Genomic DNA, 17,285 nt, shown 5'->3' with positions numbered 1-17,285 from the left:
TTTTTTTTTTGGTTTGGGATTTTAAATATGAATATATGTATAATTAGCAGAGTCTGTAGAATTCAAAGTATTTCTTTATGATATGGAAAAATTTTTTTAAATGTGGACAAATAAGTTACTACCAATACCCAGTTTAATTAATTGACATAATAATGATGAGATCTTTCTTTGTCTATGTGTTTGAGTTTGCTAAGTTTGCATTCAAACCTCTGGGGTTCTTGGCCTTATATTAGACTACTAGGTAGCCAAATGTACTTACATAATGACTTTGTGGTCTAAATTACTTAGTCCAGGAATGCTAAAAAGCTTTTCCCTTGGGATTTAATTTCTTTTAATTGGCAGTGTTTGCCTAGGGATCTGTATTAATAAGGAGTCTGGGAATATGTCTGGATTCAGTAAGAGAAAAGATGTGATCAATTAGCAACATGGACCATGGGCACGGTACTGGGACAATGGTAATGTGTGTGTCAGGTATCTGCAATTCTGACCTAGTCTCTCAAAGTAATTTAACCATGAAAGTGCTTATTACCATATACATAGATTACAAAGTGATTTTTTTCCCAGTATTTTTTTTCCTGTAGAATATTGTTATTAAAATTCCTAAGTATAAAAGTTAATTTAATGAGTATATTTAAAGTCATGTTTAAGGAATAGAAATGTATAAATTGGGTTTTTCTTCCTATACTCTGGTTTTGCTTCTTAATCTTGTTTTTATTTTGGACCATGATATAAATAGAAATAATAGACATCCTTTTTCTCAGTTGGTATCACATTGAAACTACTACATTCTGTTTTATAACCTTAATTTCCAGAATCGAAACCTGACTTTTATCATACTTACAGTTTCAACATATTTCATGTTGCTGTCTTGGAAAAACAACTCCAAATGGTGTAGAAAAATATAGAGACCAGAAAATCAAATTTTGGGGAGTAATGCTTGGATCTTGAAATAATAACAATCTTACCTGCCAAAACACTTTCAAAACATATGAAGGGCACACCAATTAATTTACCTACAGATATTTCAGATTATTTCTTAAAAACAGTAAGTATGTGCATTATTTGCCACTGTTTTATGCATATCATTGCTTAAATTTAAATTCTAACCAAGTTAAAATACTAGTTAAACGAAATATGGCCTCAAGAATTTTACCTGGCTCACAGTTTTTCTCATCTTCTCCATATTTACAGTCTTCATGGCCATCGCATTTCCATTTTGCTGATATACACTGACCATTGGAACACTGGAACTGATCTTTGGAACAACTTGTTTCACAATTTCTCTGTCAAAAACAACACAGACAAAATTAAAATTAATTTTTTAGACAAATGTCTTCAAACCCAAAAAAGACACATACAAGAAACTCAGATGGTCACATTTAAGCTCGTGACTATATAACATTATAATCCTTTTCCACTTTCATTTGTCTCTCAGTCATAATAAAACAGAAAAATGTAAAAAGAACATAAATCCCATGGCTTTATCAACTAATTAAATTGCTCTGAGTGGATCATTCTCCAACAGACAGTTATAGGGTAATGTAATTTTAATAATTGTAAGTGACGATGAAGATTGTGGGGAAATAAAAGGGCTAAAAAATATATCTAAGCAAGTACAGCTGGTTCCTTGGGAGTGGGGTGGAAGGATGAATATGAAACAACTAAGAATCCTAAGGCAATTCTGTCTTGCCTTGGCAAAACTTCCCCTAATGTTCTTTCTTTCCTCTTATTCCCATTTTTTTTCCCTTCTGTACCTGTTCTTTTACAGTTTGGTTGCTGTTCATATTCTTTTTCCACTCTCCTGACATTTGTTCCTGTAGAACTGTGAAATGAACTGTCACAATTGGCATTTTCTGCTGGCTCGCATGATTTTATTTGGAAGTCAAATAAGATAGTAGTGATACCTTTGGGGGCCTTTCAGTGCTTTATGTGAGATCAATGAAAGGGATCCACTAGAAATTTACTTTCCTTGAGTCTGACCGCTCTGGTTGAAATGGGATGCTCCAGTGAAATATCTTGCTGGGACGATGTTTTTCTGCTGTTTAGCAATTTCTACTGTTGCCAAAATCTATTTGTCTGCTCCTTTCATAAAAGGTGCAGCACTCTCACAGCTTGCGCAACTCCCAGTGAATGAAGCATGTCAAACTATTACTCCCTGCTTCTTCCCAGTTTCATCCCATGTAAGAAAGAAGAGTTTATTTTCTAAATTCCTATAGTTTTCTCTTTGCTGATGGCAGTTTAGACTGCCTGCTATATAACTGATTTTCTTCTTTCCTTCCTTTCTTCTTCCCTTCTTCTCCCAAGTATTGAAGATTTACCATTTACTAGAGTTTCTTAAATAATAATGCAAAGAAAACTAAGATTACTCCCCGTATTTGATAAATTCTAAGAGAAGACCAGCACCTAAACCAACAATTGCAATAAAATATACTGTCAAGATAAATGAATATGCTTTAAACATATGAATTCTTAAAGGTTTCACAAAAGGCTTCACAGAAGAAGTTTAAACAGAAATGGAACTAAGAAAAGATTTTTCATGTGTAAGGAGAATTAGAAATGTGCTGTATCTGAGGGGTAAATTATGTAATGGTGCATGACGTTGGAGAAAGAGCCTATGCACTGGTCATGAGAAAGTAATTTCATACATTTTGTTCATCACCTTCCTCTTCCATGCCCAGTACTATGCCTGCGACACGTTCAGTAAGTAAGCATTCAATAAAAACTGCTGAATAAATGGTTGAATGAATGAAGTAGCAAATGTAGAAAATCAGGAATATAAATTAACATTTTATGTAATTCAGGTCCACTAGGATAGGGATCATGTCTGTCTATGAATCAAGTGTCTAATATATGCATTGATTATAACTGCTCAGTATATATTTATAGAATTAATTAATGTTTATCTCAGCAATAAGGCTAACTCAAGTAAAAGAGCTCAGTAACTAGCGACACAGGTCTATTTGTATTGACAATAACACAGAAGGTAATACTTCTAGACACTTTTTCTATCATCAGAAGATTTTGATTTATAATAGATTACAGTATAGTTGATGCAGTGTGTCTGTGTTTATATTTGTGGGGTATTTAATTATCTTAGACATTTAAAAACATACATAAAAATAGAGAGAATAGAATAATAAGACCCATGTGTTCATCATGCACATTTAACAATTATCCACACTTGGCTATTCATGTTTCATAACCCTCTCCCCCAATTTATTTATATTCTGAACTTTAACATAACAACGATAGCTTCAGAAAATTAACAGTATCATGGAATTAACAAAAATTTCTTAAAGTTATTCCCAATCCACATTAAAAATTTTCTTATTTTCTTAACTATATAAAAATACTGTTTGGTAAAAGAAGGATGTAAAAGATGTCTATACACTGAGTTTGATTTGAGTTTCTTTTAACGTATAACTATTTTCCATTCCCCTACTTTTTTTTAATGCCATTTACTACTTGAAGGAACCAGGTCATTTGCTCTATAGAATGTCCCACATTCTGATTTTGGCTGAGTGAATCCTAAGAATGTTGATACCTTAGCAACCTCCAAAGTAACAATTGAGCTTTTTATTTGTTTAAGTATTATTATGAACTCATGTATTTTTATACATTTATTATATTTCAATACATTACAGTCATTTGCTTTTTCTTTCTGATGCTCAAATTGTCCTTTTTGTCAGTGGAAAGTCCTGCAATTTTGCTCCTATGTACTCTGGACACTATCCCAATAGCCTTGTTTTCTGGCTTGACAAGATGTTAGTGGCTCATTTTGTCAATTTCCTTTCTCAGACCTAGAATTAAACATTTCTTAAAGGGGTTTTGATTCTGTTAATTGGAAAATGTATTTAGAGGTCATGATGTGAATGTTAGAGATAGTCTTTAAAGCTGGGATGTCATTGGTTTTAGGCTTTTTCAGTGGCAGAGCTAAGAATATATATTTTTAAAAAGAGAAAAATAAATCAAGATCTCAAACTGATACTTCTGAATTTAATTACAGGACTTTTATTTACTTTCATTGTTTCTAGATTTGTATCTTCTTTATTTTACTTAAAAATTTTGAGTGTTAATAATATTTTAAAAATTTAACATTTGAACTATCCTACTCTTAAGATATTGATATATGAAATTCAAATTAGCAAAACCAATGTTATTATTTAACAACATATCTATGAATACAGTTTAAGATTCTTTTACATTTCTTTTGTCCTTACAGTATATTATACTGGATGCAGAGGCCAAATATTATATTTTAAAGGCACTTTAAATAGTTCTTCTCTGTGTTTGCCACTAACTGGATACACAATTACATTGATCCAAGTTTTTGGTCTCTTTTTTTTTTTGTTTTGGCTGGAAATTAACAAACGAATTCAGTTAACATTCATACAAAATTAATCCTCACAATTTTCTTTTGTTCTCAATATGAGAATATGCTGTATGTAATTATGCTTTCTAGCCATTTGTTCAGTCACCTTTTTATCTGTTTGTTTGTTTGTTTGCTTTTTTTGTCAATGAAACATATCATGCTAGATTTTAGAAAGGAAATAGAAATCAGCTGCCCATAGTGTTAGCCACTTCCTTACATATAGACTGTACCAAATGTCTGTAAATGTAAAGAAAGACCACCTTTCAGAGAGTTAATTTAATTCCCTAGGTACATTATCATCAAAATGTCCAGATAATGGAGATATGTTCAGCCATCAGAAAACTGTGTCCATGAACTTACGGCATGAGAGAAACGGCATGGATAAGGATGTCTACTTTCACGCGAATAAGATTTTGAAAAAGAATTGTTTGATTCTGTTTACGTATGTTGGACACCTAGTGAACAACATGCAAGACGAAATCACAAGCCTTAAGCAATATATCCCCACCTCCTGATGTTTCACAATTACATGGTGCTGATGGAACACATTTTTTTAAAGAAAACAAAAACAAAACATTTTAATGATATGGATGAATTTATGTGAAATATATTTCCCTCACTGGGAAACATTTAATACAATTTTTGAGTAAATATATACTAAGGAAATATGTAGCTGAGCAATGTAAGACTTGAACTTCCCTGTGCATTTTTTAAAATTTCATTTTGACTTGTTTTGTGAATAGCCCCATGAATAGAAATAGTATTTTTCATCTTCTCCTAAGTGACCTTTGCAGCCTAAAGGTTTAAGTTTTCTGGACTTCAGGTGAGAAATTAAGTGCATTTGTTTCCAAAATCTAGACTCTTGTATGTGATTAGGGGAACTTTTCCAAGATAGAGAATGGAGAAGGATCGTCCAAACTTGATAAGAATACCTGAAGGCTGGGAAAGATCTAGTTAGTGTGGGCTCTATCATTAATAGAGACCTGCAGTGTCTCCCAAAGAGGCGGGTAATCAGTGGATACTTAAGGAAGCTGAACCTGAAACACAGAAACCTCTAGAGCAGCAGGAAGATTCTCTCTTGCCAAGCCTACAGTCAGTGGGAGGCCCTTCGTGAGGGTAAGTACATATTCGAGTCAATATGGTCTAGGGAGGTCTAGGGAGTCTCTGTGTACCAGGAGGAGCCATGGTGGCCACTGAGCTCCAGAGACCTCATTTTTCCTTCATCTCTGACTGGACTTGATTACACAAGTGCTATGTTCCTGATAGTAACACGAGAAATCATTAACAGAGAAAATCACTATTTTCTCATAGTAATCACAGTGACTATTACTGTGTGTCATGTATTATTTTTAAAGCATCATGGAGTGATTAATATCTGTAACATGAATACACAGATGCATAAGTAATGAATTGTGTGAAGTTTTATAAATGTTAGCACAATCTAAGATTACAGAATTATCCAGAGAAATTCTAAACTTTTTCACTTAACTGTGTGTACATAGAGCTTATTATAAATGGGTTGTGATTCATCATCTAGGCAAAGCTAAACCCGTGGTTTCATAAAAATTGATGACCCATATCTAAGTCTATAAGACTATATGTACTGAAGAAAGAGACTAGGGAGAAGAAACTGTTTAAAATGCGTAAAAATATTAGTCCTGACTATAAATACTGCAGCAAATTTATGAACAAATTCACAGATGGCAAGGGCATCAGCTATAGGGAATAGGGTTTCCAAACATCTTATTCCCAACCCAGCCATTCACCACTTGAGGTAAAAGAGACTATAAAATTAACTGTCAATAGTAGCACAAGAGCTTTTCCCTGTGCTGGATGTGTGTAGCACGGCACTTAGATATAATACTTATCTCAGTGTGTCAGGAGCAAAATGCATTCAGAGCTGTCCTTGTCACACTCCTTGAACTGAATAATAACTACGAATGCGATTTTAAGGAACTGCATTATTTTTTGTTTGATTTTGCGAAGATGCCTACCTCATCAGAGCCATCTGCACAATCAAAATCTCCATCACACCAAAACCTTGAAGAAACACAGTCCCCATTGGCACAGAGAAAATCTTTCACTGTACAGGTTTGTGGCTCTGGGGACAGAAAAATAGCACAGTGTTATTCTATTATATGCAACTTCATTCTAAAATTTATATGACATACAACATGAGGTAGCATTAAGAAAATAAAGGTTAGCCAAGCAGAACCAATAAACTGTTTAGAAAAAATGTTTCATGAAGCATCTATGGTACATAATGATTTTTCAAATTTATTTTTAAAGTCATGAATAGAAAGTGGCATTATAGAAACAAATTGAAAAAAAGACAAAAGATAAATAGCCTACTGTTTAATAAAAATGCAGCAGCAAAGTAAATTAAAAGGCATAAAAATCTACACATTAAAACAAAACAACAATCTTTTCCAGTTGAAATTCTAAGTCATTTTATGTATTTACTTAAAGCAAGTAAGACATTTTGTTACTCCCTGTGGGTACCCAGGGCTGTTTATTTACTGAAGAGTCTAGAATTTGGTTCTTGACTTTTTATTATGTATTCTAATGACTTTCTAATTCTTCAGTTTTGTCCCCAGAAAATCCAGAGTTCCTAGAACTAAATTATACATGGGGGTATTATTGGACAGGACTAGGTGGGTAAAGATTGAAGAGGCAGGAGGAGACTCTTTTTTGAAAATTGCCTCTTTATTTATGCAATTGTTTGCTTATGCCTTACATAATTTACCTGCCATTTTAGATAATTTCCCAATTGTTAATTTAATTATGCTTCACTATATTCCACATAGGACATAAGCCAAATATTGTGACTTGCTATTTGGCTTCATTCCTATGTGGAATATGTTTCATCTGGACAATGAAGTAGGATTGCAGAAATTTGTTCCTGCAAGTAATCAATACGACTGCTGGGCATCATCTATTGTTTGGTTTTGGTTCTCCAAAGAGAACTGCTATCTGGTATGATGAGAGAACCCCTTCTTGTTTTCCCCCAGTCATTAACTGTATTTACAGCTGTCTCACACACAATAATATTCTTGTTCGGATGAAAGAGAAATAGGTAACAGAAATTAAATTTAAGGAATATTCATATGAAGCATAATTTTCTACATAAAGATTGTGCATAATTCAGCCTGTTATTTGAATATTGCTCTACACAATCACTAGGTTTCTAGCTATACGGTAACATCTTGAATGTTTGTTATCATGAAGGCTCCTACATTTCTATATAAAGACCCCTTCTGAGAACACTGGAAGAACTGTGAAAAGTGGAATATGTACCAGGGCTTTTTGTTCTGCTCTGGGACTTTATTTTAAAATGTGAACTTCAGACTATGAATAAGATAAGATGCTTATCAGTAGCATGATAATGGGGGACCCCCCTCATTTTTTAATACTCCTTTGTTTAGACAGCGTGACAAGAACAGTTTCTCTTTTTGACTTTGCACTATATTTACATATATTACATTTTAATTTTAAAAACAACTTTACTAATACCAACATTACTAATTATAATAATAATAATAATTACCAGCTACTGATTTCTTGTTTGTTGTTAGGCACTAGGTGAAGTTAATGCCAAGTACTTGAATTAGCTCGTAAGTTAATATTTACAACTCTGTAAGGTAGGTGCTATTGTTGGATCCTTTTTTAGATGAGTAAATTGAGGCACAGAGAGGATAAGAAATTTACTCCAAATCACCCAGCAGGCAAAAGAGCTAGTATTGAACTTGAACCTAGACAACCTGATACCAGGGCCTATACTTTTACTGCTAGGCCATATCATTGCCTCCTATACCACTGAAGAAGTAATAAGTGCTCACCTATTACGGGAATTGACATTAGAGCCCCGAAAAGTCAAGTTAATTGTCCAAGGCACATGGCTAGCAATGTCTATTTCACTTTACAATAATAATAAAAGAAAACCCTTTTTCTCTTTTTCTCCATCCATACTGAAGCTATTTCACCCTCCTTCTATTTGCAGACACATGCAGCTTTATTCTCAGGGAAAAGAAATTATAGTAAAATTAATTAATTAATTAATCAATGCTCAATTCATCAAACAATGGTAAATAACATTAAAATATTTTCATTAAATAATAAAGAGAGAGTACATCTAAAACATAGTATATTTAGATGTTTTAAAACAGCAGTAGAATCATTTTATTTCATGGACATGAGGGTATCCAAACAGGATAATTCTTCCTTTAATATTCTAATTTGCCTTTATTCTAATTAAGAGCAAGTGTGTTTATCATGTGCTAAGCAACAATAACTTCACAGGGTTTTATACACTGCTATGGGAAGGGCTGGATGTTGCTGATGAAGGGTTATAAAAAAGTTGTATAGCCAGTAGTTCAAGGCATTTGCCCAATAGTTCCACAGAACATTTGATCTATAGAGACTTGTCTTACCATTGTTAATTATTCAGTTCCAACATGGGTGCAAAGGAATTGAAAGACTTGCTTGAAAAAGCATTTTTCAATACAAATGAAAATTCTGTATGCTTCTACCATGTTTCTAAAAAACGTCAGCAAATCTATTCTGAATAATAATCCTGAATTATTTATACATACACAAATGTCATCAAGGAATGGGGAAGCTAATCTGTTTCTAACTCTCATCTATATGCCTTAGAACTTTTTGCTACTAGTTATCTCAAAAAGAAATTCTCTCTTGAGGAAAATGTAATTTTGTTATGAGAGAAGATCCTAAGTGATTGTATTCTCTAATTGTTTATCTTGCCTTTGATCTTTTCAGGATAAAGTAAAAGACCAATTTTTAGAACTTGGTGTGATAGTTGGCACTTTTCTTGTGAAAAAGAACAAAAGAATGACTATACCTGAAGTCTAACCCATCTGGAAAGAAAATTTAAATGTGACATTTTCCCTAATATTTCTAAAATGTTTTTCCCACACTAACTTGGTCTGATATTACCTATTCCTCAGATCTAAAATAGATAGGGAATCCCATACATGAACGATTAACCAGGTTTTCCATAAATCTCATTTAAACATGCTAGATTAACAGCCAAGAAGCCTTTACAGGGCATGTTTCAGAAGGCTGATTCTATAATAAGGATAAAAAATAAAGGCATCATATAAATTGGTCACTTCCTTCGATACTAGTGAAGGCACAAACATACTGCCTCAGAATTGAAACAAACTATGAGAGCCGTCTTGCACAAAACCTAAGAAGCTATATTCAGAAAATAAAAGCAACTTTCAAAGCCACAGAGTTAGTGGCATAGCAGAAAAGCTTCCAGAGTCCAATTTCTCCACTGAGTATATTATCATAAACCCTCAGTGATAAAGTTCAAAAGTTGTATCAATGCGGGTGTGAGCATCTGAGCAGAATTTTTAGAATACAATTAGTATAACTGACACGCTATACAAAAAAATCTTCTCATATAAATTCAGTGTGAAAGTACTAGAAATTCAAATAAGGCAGATGCAGCTTGTCTTTCTACATAAACCTTGATCTAGTTGATCAAATTATTTGATAATTTAAAATCTATTGGAATGCTAGTTACTTCTTAATAATGCAAAGATATGAAATAATTTTATTTTGCATATCAATTACTTAGAAGGCATACATGCTATATATATTATATTTGTTGCTTATGAAAATAGTAGAGATGTCGAGATTTCTCAAATATTACCAAACCTTTGATCCAGATTACAAAATTACTCCAATAACAATGAAATTTTCTTATTTTTAAGAGCAGAAATCATTGCTGAAGCAAAGTGTCCCTGCTGAACACTTAACAAGGGAAATGATCATCATCAGATGATGAAATGACAATGGACTAATTATCTTATGTAGATATAAAACATTAGAAAGCATATTAAACTAAAACATAGCTGGCAGTTAATTGCTCCACTGCTATTCCAGCTCTTCCCATATCTATGGCTGGAATGTTTCCAACACAATTTAAAACGTTAATTCATTATATACGATTCATAAACAAAGAAGTCCAAAAGCAAATTTTAAAATACATTGCTAATATTAAATATGTGTCCGGCACTGTGTTACACCATGGGACATAGCCCTACTCCTTAGACCATCTCCAGATATTTAAGTAGGAACTCAGATAAACGTGATAAAGAAATAAGTGAGGCAATGGAATGCAAGCAAATGTTGTGTGATAGTATTGCCGGCCTGTAAAAAAGAAAAAAAAAAAAAAAGCATGTTGCTATTGTATAAGGCCAACTTACTATCTCTGGTATGTTTCACTACTTAATAAGAGCTAACAATAAATGACAAAATGTGCACTAAAATGCATATCGTTGACTAATAATATTTAGAAAACATAATAACATTATACCACTGCCCTTTTGAGTATATTTTTGTCATCTATATATATTATAATTATATATATAAAATTATGTGATGTATATAATATAGTCATTATTACAATATATATTGTAATTATGTGTATATAATTATAATAGTTCTGTTATAATTATATACATATTATTATAATAATTTCAATTGATAATAAGATATTGGAAATATCTTGAAAGCATTTGAATACAGCAACAGTATTTTTTCTAAGGCTGACTTCTACAGGACTAGTCTCTTGGTGTTCCCTATAGATATACTGTATTTTTTCTTCTCATTCTTCAGAGACTCAGCTTCTGTCTATGTAGAACTGGCATTTTCAATGCTTAAATCTTCCCATTTTTCTGGCCTAGTCAAGATGGTATCTTCAAACACCACTCAGTGATGTAGAGCCCATGATCCTTTCTCTTACGTATTCTTACATGTTTAACATGTTACCCTCTCTGATACTTATCCTGTGTATGCCTTCTATTCTTCCATGTCACAACTATAATATGCTTCATTCTTGTTCACTGTCATCTCTCCTCTGCAAATTCATCAATATTACTTGTCTTAGCCACAAGCTCAGAGTGAGTAGAAACTAAAAGAGATACACACATAATTGGGTATTTTATACTGCAATGCTTGATACTGCAGTCAATTCCCTTGCATTTTCTTAAGGGCTCTGTGGCTACAATGATTTATCACTAAGTTTCCACGGTAACAAGTGAGAGGCAATGTTCCTTCTCCTTGCTTTCTTGCATCAGAAGATGACTTTTAGGAGATGTCAGCAAAATGATATTCAGCCACTTGAGAAACCCCAGGAGACTCAGAAATGAGCTTTCTCAACCCTTCAATTCTTCTTAATTTCTCATTAAAGCAGTAACCTAACTTCTCACACAATTTAAATTACCCTTTGAATAAAGGGTCTTCCAAGATGTGAGTCTCTTGTGTTGCCTTCCCACCTACCCTCTCTTGTTTTCAATATCCTTCAGTCACAGGCATTTCCTCTCAGGTATATTATTGATAACTAACACTAAATGTATCCAAAACTAAGCTAAGTAGTTATCTGTGTATTTAAGCTCTGAAATACAAATAAAATAAATTAAAAATATATAATAATTGTTTCTTTTTTATATTTCTCCTCTATTCTTACCACCATCACCCCATTAGAATTTTAATCACTGGACAGAATCTGAAAACATGCTATATAAAAATTGTTTTTTTAATTACTGATTAAAGGAATCTAGAACACTCTAATGACTCTAATGACTCTCTTTACCTTTCTAAAGAGTACTATCAGTTGGGAGATATCTATGTGAAGAGCGAGTAATACTTTCTATATTCAAAGTATTTCATAATCATAATGATCCAGAGATTTCATAATTAATGTACCTGATACTCAAACACTAGTCAGATTAAGTTCTGAAAGTTATTTAAAACATTAGTTGACATTTTGCAAACTGAACATCCAAGTGGTTTATTAAGGCTGTGACTCTACTAATCGTATGCTTTTATATAATATATCCCCATGCTTTAATATAACAATTCCTATTTTGTCTCCTGTATCTTGGGAAATGAATGCTCTAAGTCCAATGCATAAGAGTAGACATTATTATTATCATAAAATCCTTTTTGGAAGTAGCAGAATGTAAATATTTAATCAATGGAATTTGATTATTATCTTATTTTGAACATGATTATATTGCCTCTTTATTTAAACAGCAGCATAAGAAAGTGCCAGTAAGAAATACATTCAGAAATTAATGCTAGAAGATAGAGATACTATCACAATTTTACATACTGTCATGCTTCTTAGAAAATAAAATTGTTGGTTAATTAATGTCTTTTAAATTTATTACATAAAAATGCAGGAGGAAGATGATGATAATAGCTTTATTCTATTTTGAGATAAAAGCATCCTGAATACATGTGGTGTTCACCACTCCAGAGAGAATAAATGATATTTCACTGAAGGATGCTCTTGGGTGAATTTATAGTGTAAAAGGATTTGAGACAAATAAAATGAATTCCATCCATTAAAGAATGATATGTTTTGCACTGTCTCCATATAATTCAGCTCTTTGTATGAACTTGCATCAAGGGCTACCTTCACTGCATACTAATGGGTTGCATTAAACCTCATGATACTTTCATACTAATTCTGATAAATGTAAGAAAATAACTCCCAGGATGAGCATTTCAATAATTCTACCATTTGAGATTTAGGTCAATTTAGTCTGAATATTCTTGTTCAAATGTGAATATATGTATAAAAATGTGAGCTGCAGGACAGACAGGTTCAAATTCATACCTTAACTGAACTAAAAATTGCTCTCCTGCTTATTGAATAGGCTGTCAAGCTTGCAACGTTCTCAAGCAAGAGTTACTTACTACAGTTTTCTTCATCTGAATTATCACTGCAGTCATTTTGGCTATCACACCACCAGTGATCTGGAATACAGTTGTTGTTTTTACACTGGAATTCATGAGGACCACAAGTCTTTTTATCTGTAATGGAAAGAACCAGAATTTGCATCGTTGACTTCCATAAAGACATCCCTCACAATGTCCTCACTGCCATGCCAAATCCAGGGACATGACATTTCCTCAGATCTCAAGTCAGTTACTAACTGAGAGCAACCCTAGGAAAAATTGAAGGCAAGTTCTGAATAAAATTTCATTGTGAGCTAATTACAAAGTAACTGATTGGACCACCCACTCAAAGTCAACACAAATCAATCAGTAAAAATAAGGATCAAAATTATCCAAAACTACCTTTCTCTTTAGGACACTCCTTCCCTAAGCCACCTTCTATTTCTGATATAAAGCAGCAGCTATAAAGAAATTGGTATTAAACTCTGGCTGTCAGCTTGTCTTCCTCCCTTAGAAGTTCTTACTCAAAATCCACCTGTGGTCAGCTGATCTAAACTCATAGATTGTAATAGCGCCTAATGTGTACAGACCTTGAAAATTCTTAAAGTGCCATTTCACTTGAACCTCTAAATAATCCCACTGAGTATCAGATGTATTAACTAGCCTTTCACTTTACAAATGACAAAACAGATACTCTTAGAAGTTTAAGAACTTGATGCATTTTCACTACTATTAAATGGCACAGCCAATATCAAAAAAAGTGTGCTTTGACTCCTGATTTAGTGTTCTTTACAACAAACCTAACTGTGTCCATAGGATCTAGAATCAAAATTCATGCAATAAGAATTTATGCAGAGTTTAGGTCATATATTTTTAAATTTTCATAAGAGTAATATCCAACTGTTTATAATCTACGGTAGCACTTCTTAAACTTTAATGTGTGTACATATTAATTAGTTGGGAATTTTGCTAAAATGGAGATTGTGATTGAGTAGATCTGGAATTCTAACAAGTTCTCTAAGTGATAACATCATCCTTGGTCTCTGGCACACACTGAGTACCAAGGGTCAAAAGCATCAAGATGGTATAAATTCAAATACATAAAATAATAAGAGTAACAATGTCATTGCACAATTTAGGATACATTTTTCTTTCACATACTTAGATCAACTCCTTATTCTCAGCCATGTTAGAGATGGACCGTGAAGTGTTCAACGATTCAGATTAGTAAAATAAATTAACTAAAGGAGAAGATAAGCTATTTGGTGGTGCTTGCTACTCTTTACTTCAGAATGCATCTTATAAAATTCAGATTTAAATAAGATTATGAAAACAAAAGTGATTTAGGTTTAATTATGAAAATAAAGTAATGATCATATATTGAAGATCCAGCCCACCTCTTGCATAAGCATTTTCATAAACATGCTCACACTCAATCTTCAAAACATCCCTAAGAAGTACTATTACATGCATTTAAATAAATGAGAAAAATAAGAAAGGGTTTAACTGATTTCTCCAATTTTACAAAGGTCTTAAATGGCAAAGGAGGAATTTATATACGGATCCTGCTCAAGAAACATTTTGCATTTTGTAGAAATTCTCATGATAGACTTCAAATGCATTGTTCTACTAGTAAGTGTATATTATATATAGCCTAATATATATATATGCATATAGATAGATAGATATTAATAGACAGAGAAAGAGAGAGAGAGAGAATATTTCCCTGCTTCTCTTCCATCCTGCCTGCCTACCTGCCTATATGCTAATGATTACTCAGAACCTAACTTGTGTCACTGTGTTGAGTGCTGTGTTTTGTAATATATCCTTTTTGCCTGTGTTATACCTCACTTTAGATTAAAAATTGGTTTAAAATCTACAGAAGTTCTAATGTAGTATTATGTATATCTCAATCAAGCAATATGTTAGGACGATTGGAACTTAAATAATAAGCCTTGAAAATATGGGATTTGATACTGAACTATTTAGATGGTTATTTCATTTTGGCAATTAAAACAAACTCCTCTGAAACTACTACTCTAGGTAACATTAGTTTTATTTATTTTTTGCCATGTGTTGCTTGCATTATTTTAGAATACTGCTTAAAATTTTTAGAATAGAAGAATATAAGAAAGTGCAGTCTGGATCAGTCAAATAGACCATTTGACTTAGTATTACAACATTGTCCCCAAGCAATTCTCTGTGACTACAAAAGGTTAACAATCAGTACTAAATATCAACACAATGTGTTTTTAAGTTTTCCCCCCCTAAATCCTTGTACTTTTGTTTTCTATGTTTAAATATTTTTATCATATTTTGTGTTTCAAAGAGACCTGCACTAATTTCTTAACAAGAACAAGTAACAGTTCATTGCTAAGGTTTCAATTTGGGGCGTGCAGAAACAGTACGTGGAAAGGTTAATTACCTTAGGTAAGGTTACTCGAATTTTATGTTTCCAAGTTATTTAACTTTTTTTTTTTTTTTAAATATTTATTTATTTATTTATTTTTGGCTGTGTTGGGTCTTCGTTTCTGTGCGAGGGCTTTCTCCAGTTGCGGCAAGTGGGGGCCACTCTTCATCGCGGTGCGCAGGCCTCTCACTATCGCGGCCTCTCTTGTTGCGGAGCACAGGCTCCAGACGCGCAGGCTCAGTAATTGCGGCTCACGGGCTTAGTTGCTCCGCGGCATGTGGGATCTTCCCAGACCAGGGCTCGAACCCGTGTTCCCTGCATTGGCAGGCAGATTCTCAACCACTGCGCCACCAGGGAAGCCCTATTTAACTTTTTGATCCATGACACCGCTTATAAAAATTACAAATACAAACTATATAAACTATATAGACTTTTTCTGCATTTAAAATCTCCCTTGAGGAGTATATATATATATATATATATATATATACTTTTTTTAGTAAGGTGTAAAACAGCAGTTCTCAAATTGGCTTCACATTAAAATCACCTAGGGAACTTTAAAAACTCCCTTTGCTTAGTCCATATCCCACATCAATAAAATCAGACTCTCTGGGGTGGAACCCACACATCAGTATTTTTATTAAAGCAAGTTGAGTGATTCCGATGAGCAGCCAATATTGAAAATCACTGGCGTCCCCAAAACTGACTGTAGAACAGAACATATATAATCCCAAATTGTAATACTCTCGAGTAATTAAAATACTCACAATATGTAGAGCTATTAATTCATATTGTTAAACAGCACTGGAACTATGCTTTATTTCATTTTTTGGTATTATAAATTCGGAGAAAACAAATATAGTATTTGAAAACTTGTTTTCTTTGTTTAATACATTTTCATATGAATTGTAGATACTCATGACAAATTTGATCCTCTCAGAAAGGTGGAGTGAGGGACCACCAAAACACAAAACTATATGTAATGCATACTGCAGTACTATTGGTGCTTCTTTGTATATGCTTTGCCTATTTCTGAAAAGAAATAAAAAAATCTGGTGCTGTGATGTCTTGCAGAGCAAGAACTAGGGAAGTGGACTGAGAGACAGGGGTGAAAGAAAGATTTAAGTTTCTCTTCATACTAAAAGGAATCCAAAGGAATCCATAAACTGCTGGAATTAAGTGAATTTGAGAAGGCCATAGGATACAATGTCAATGTATATATTTAATTATACTTCTATATATTAGCAATAACAAAACATTAAACTTAAAGAAAAACTTTTACAATGGTATCAATAAAACAAATACCTAGAAATAAAACTAGTGAAATTTGTGTGAGACCTTCATACTGAAAACTATAAAAATTGCTGAGAGAAAGTGAATAATGTCCAAGAAAATGCAGTGATATATCATGCTCATGGATTAGAAAACTCAAATTGCTATAATTTTCTCTAAATGAATATATAGAATTAATGAAACCCCTATAAAAATTCCAGCAAGTTATTTTTGAGGGAATAGGTTATCCTAATCTAATTACTTTTAAGAAATAGATTATTCTAAAATTATATTGAAATGCAAAGGATCTAGAACAATCAACCAATACTGAAAAAAGAACAAAGTTAGAGTATTTACAGTACCTGATTTCCAGTTACTATAAAGTTACAGTAATCATGAGAGTAGAGTATTAAGCAAAATGAAACCAGAAATATAAGACTACACATATAGTCAACTGATTTCAACAAAGGCTCCAAATCAGTTTAATGGGGAAAGGAAAGTCTTTTTAAGCAACTA

The 17,285-nt window shown here is 32.9% G+C and overlaps 1 protein-coding gene across 1 annotated transcript in view; it reads right to left on the bottom strand.

The window, feature by feature from the left end:
• Positions 1 to 17,285, bottom strand: part of LRP1B (LDL receptor related protein 1B) — a 1,905,856-nt gene that overhangs the window by 159,724 nt on the left and 1,728,847 nt on the right. Inside the window, exons 68-70 of the mRNA XM_082395829.1 lie at positions 13,106 to 13,222; positions 6,367 to 6,473; positions 1,154 to 1,283 (exon numbers count right to left, since the gene is read on the bottom strand). Coding sequence (XP_082251955.1) covers positions 1,154 to 1,283; positions 6,367 to 6,473; positions 13,106 to 13,222 — 354 coding nt within the window. The remainder of the gene's footprint in view (positions 1 to 1,153; positions 1,284 to 6,366; positions 6,474 to 13,105; positions 13,223 to 17,285) is intronic.

This window comes from Balaenoptera borealis, assembly GCF_965194805.1.
Source record: "Balaenoptera borealis genome assembly, chromosome: 6".
NCBI classification, from domain to species: Eukaryota; Metazoa; Chordata; class Mammalia; order Artiodactyla; family Balaenopteridae; genus Balaenoptera; species Balaenoptera borealis.
This window is presented reverse-complemented; position numbering and strand designations above follow the sequence as displayed.